Below are 1,928 nucleotides of genomic sequence, written 5' to 3'. Positions count from 1 at the left end.
CTAGAAGGAGGTGCCGATGGTGATGATCCCATGTGGGCCTAGCATCTTCATCTTGAGGTATGTGTAGTTGGGGATGGCCATGAACTTCGCGTAGCATGGTCGTCCCAAGATGATGTGGAAAGTTTCGAGGAACCCTACCACATCGAAGGTGAGGGTCTCAGTCCTATAGTTGGACTGATCCCCAAAGGTAATGGGCAGATCGATCTGTCTGAGTGGCGTGGCCTGCTTTCCGGGGATGATGTCGTGGAAAGGTGCTCGGACCGGGCAGAGGTGCATTTGGTCGATGCCCATTACATCGAGCGTCTTCGCGTACATGATGTTGAGGCCGCTGCCTCCGTCCATCACAACTTTGGTGAGGTGCTTTAGGCCAATGATTGGGTCGATGCAAGCGGATACCTTCCTGGATGCGGGATCGTATTCGGGTGGTCAGCCCGATCAAAGGTTATGGTGGATTCCAACCACCGGAGGAAGAGAGGTGTGGCTGACTAGGCCGTATAGACTTGGCGGCGCACGACCTTCTGACGACGTTTGGAGTCATAGGCCATTGATCCTCCGAAGATCATGAGGCAGCCGTCTGGCATTGGAAAGCCGTCATCTTTCTCCTTGGCGTCATCGGTAGTGGGGGGCAGGTTCCTTCCCCTGCTCCCCCTTGTTGGTGCTTCTGGCCAGGAACTTCCACATGAGGCCGCAGTCCTTGAGTAGATGCTTTACGGGGAAGGCGTGGTTCGGGCACGGCCCCTCGAGCATTTTCTCAAAGTGGTTTGGAGTGCCCTCCATGGGTTTTCGACCACCCTTGCGGTCAGCAGCAGCCACGAGTGGGTCCTCGCACTGTTGCTTCTTGTTTTTCATTTTGTTGGAACAGTTGGAGGTGCCTTCGTCGGCACCCTTGTCCCGCCTTGCCTTGCTGTTGGAATGGTCGAAGATTGCTCTGACCGCCTCCTCTCCTGAGGCATGGCTGGTGGCAATGTCTAGGAGCTCCTTGGTGGTCCACGGGCCCTTGCGTCCCAGCTTGTGGACCAAAGACTCGCAGGTTGTCCCGGACAGGAAGGCTCCTATCACGTCGGTGTTGGCGACGTTAGGGAGCTCGTTGCACTATCGGGAGAAGCGCCGGATGTACCCACGGAGGGTTTCATCGACCGTCTAGCGACAGTTCTTGAGGTCCCAGGGGTTTCCAGGATGTTTGTACATGCCCTGGAAGTTTCCCACAAAGATCTCCCTTAAGTCTGCCCAACCCTAGATGGCGTCGAATGGAAGGTGTTCCAACCACGCTCGTGCTGAATCGACAAGGAACAGTGGAAGGTTGTGGATAATGAAATCATCATTATCCACACCACCAGTTTGACCGGCAAGCCGATAGTCCTCAAGCCAAAGTCTGGGGTTTGTCTCCCTAGAGTACTTAGGTATATTGGTTGGTGGCCGATACCTTGGTGGGAATGCAGCGTTGAGGATGTAACAACTGAAGGCCTGAGGGCCTGGCAGGCCGAGGCTCGGGCTCCAGTCCTCACCGCTGTCATAGCGTCCACCGTGTTTTGGATGATAGCCATGGCAGGCTCCTTCCCCTAGGTCGCCATGGCCATGTCTATGGGCGTCGAGGGTGCTGCATGCATCACGGTTGTGGCCAAGACATTAATGTACTAGGACTGCAGCGCGCTGCCCGTCGCCCCGCGGCACTTGGTGGATGGACGCGTCCCTGGCAGGACGCACTGAGGGCATACACTGGCTGGTGTTGGGCTCATGTCATTGAGACATCGAGCTCTCCGCCTGCTGCGCTGCTGCACGCTCAACTAGCATGCGAATCTCGTGGTGGACCCGGCGATCCTCGGGCGTCGCGGCCTCTAGAAGGCCATGAAGCAGGGCCATCGCGGCGGTGATGTTCTGGCTCGCACGAGCAAAGCGAGGAAGGGTTTCATCATTGGCGATGATCCTTC

The 1,928-nt window shown here is 56.7% G+C and overlaps 1 protein-coding gene across 1 annotated transcript; it reads right to left on the bottom strand.

The window, feature by feature from the left end:
• LOC136523528 (uncharacterized) lies at positions 1 to 342 on the bottom strand. Its single transcript, XM_066517183.1, has one exon. The coding sequence runs from the start codon at positions 340 to 342 to the stop codon at positions 1 to 3; it is 342 nt and encodes a 113-aa protein (XP_066373280.1).
• Positions 343 to 1,928: the final 1,586 nt, after the last annotated feature.

This window comes from Miscanthus floridulus, chromosome 18 (genome assembly GCF_019320115.1).
Source record: "Miscanthus floridulus cultivar M001 chromosome 18, ASM1932011v1, whole genome shotgun sequence".
NCBI classification, from domain to species: Eukaryota; Viridiplantae; Streptophyta; class Magnoliopsida; order Poales; family Poaceae; genus Miscanthus; species Miscanthus floridulus.
The sequence above is the reverse complement of the archived record's forward strand: the minus strand, read 5'-3'. Positions and strand labels throughout refer to the sequence as shown.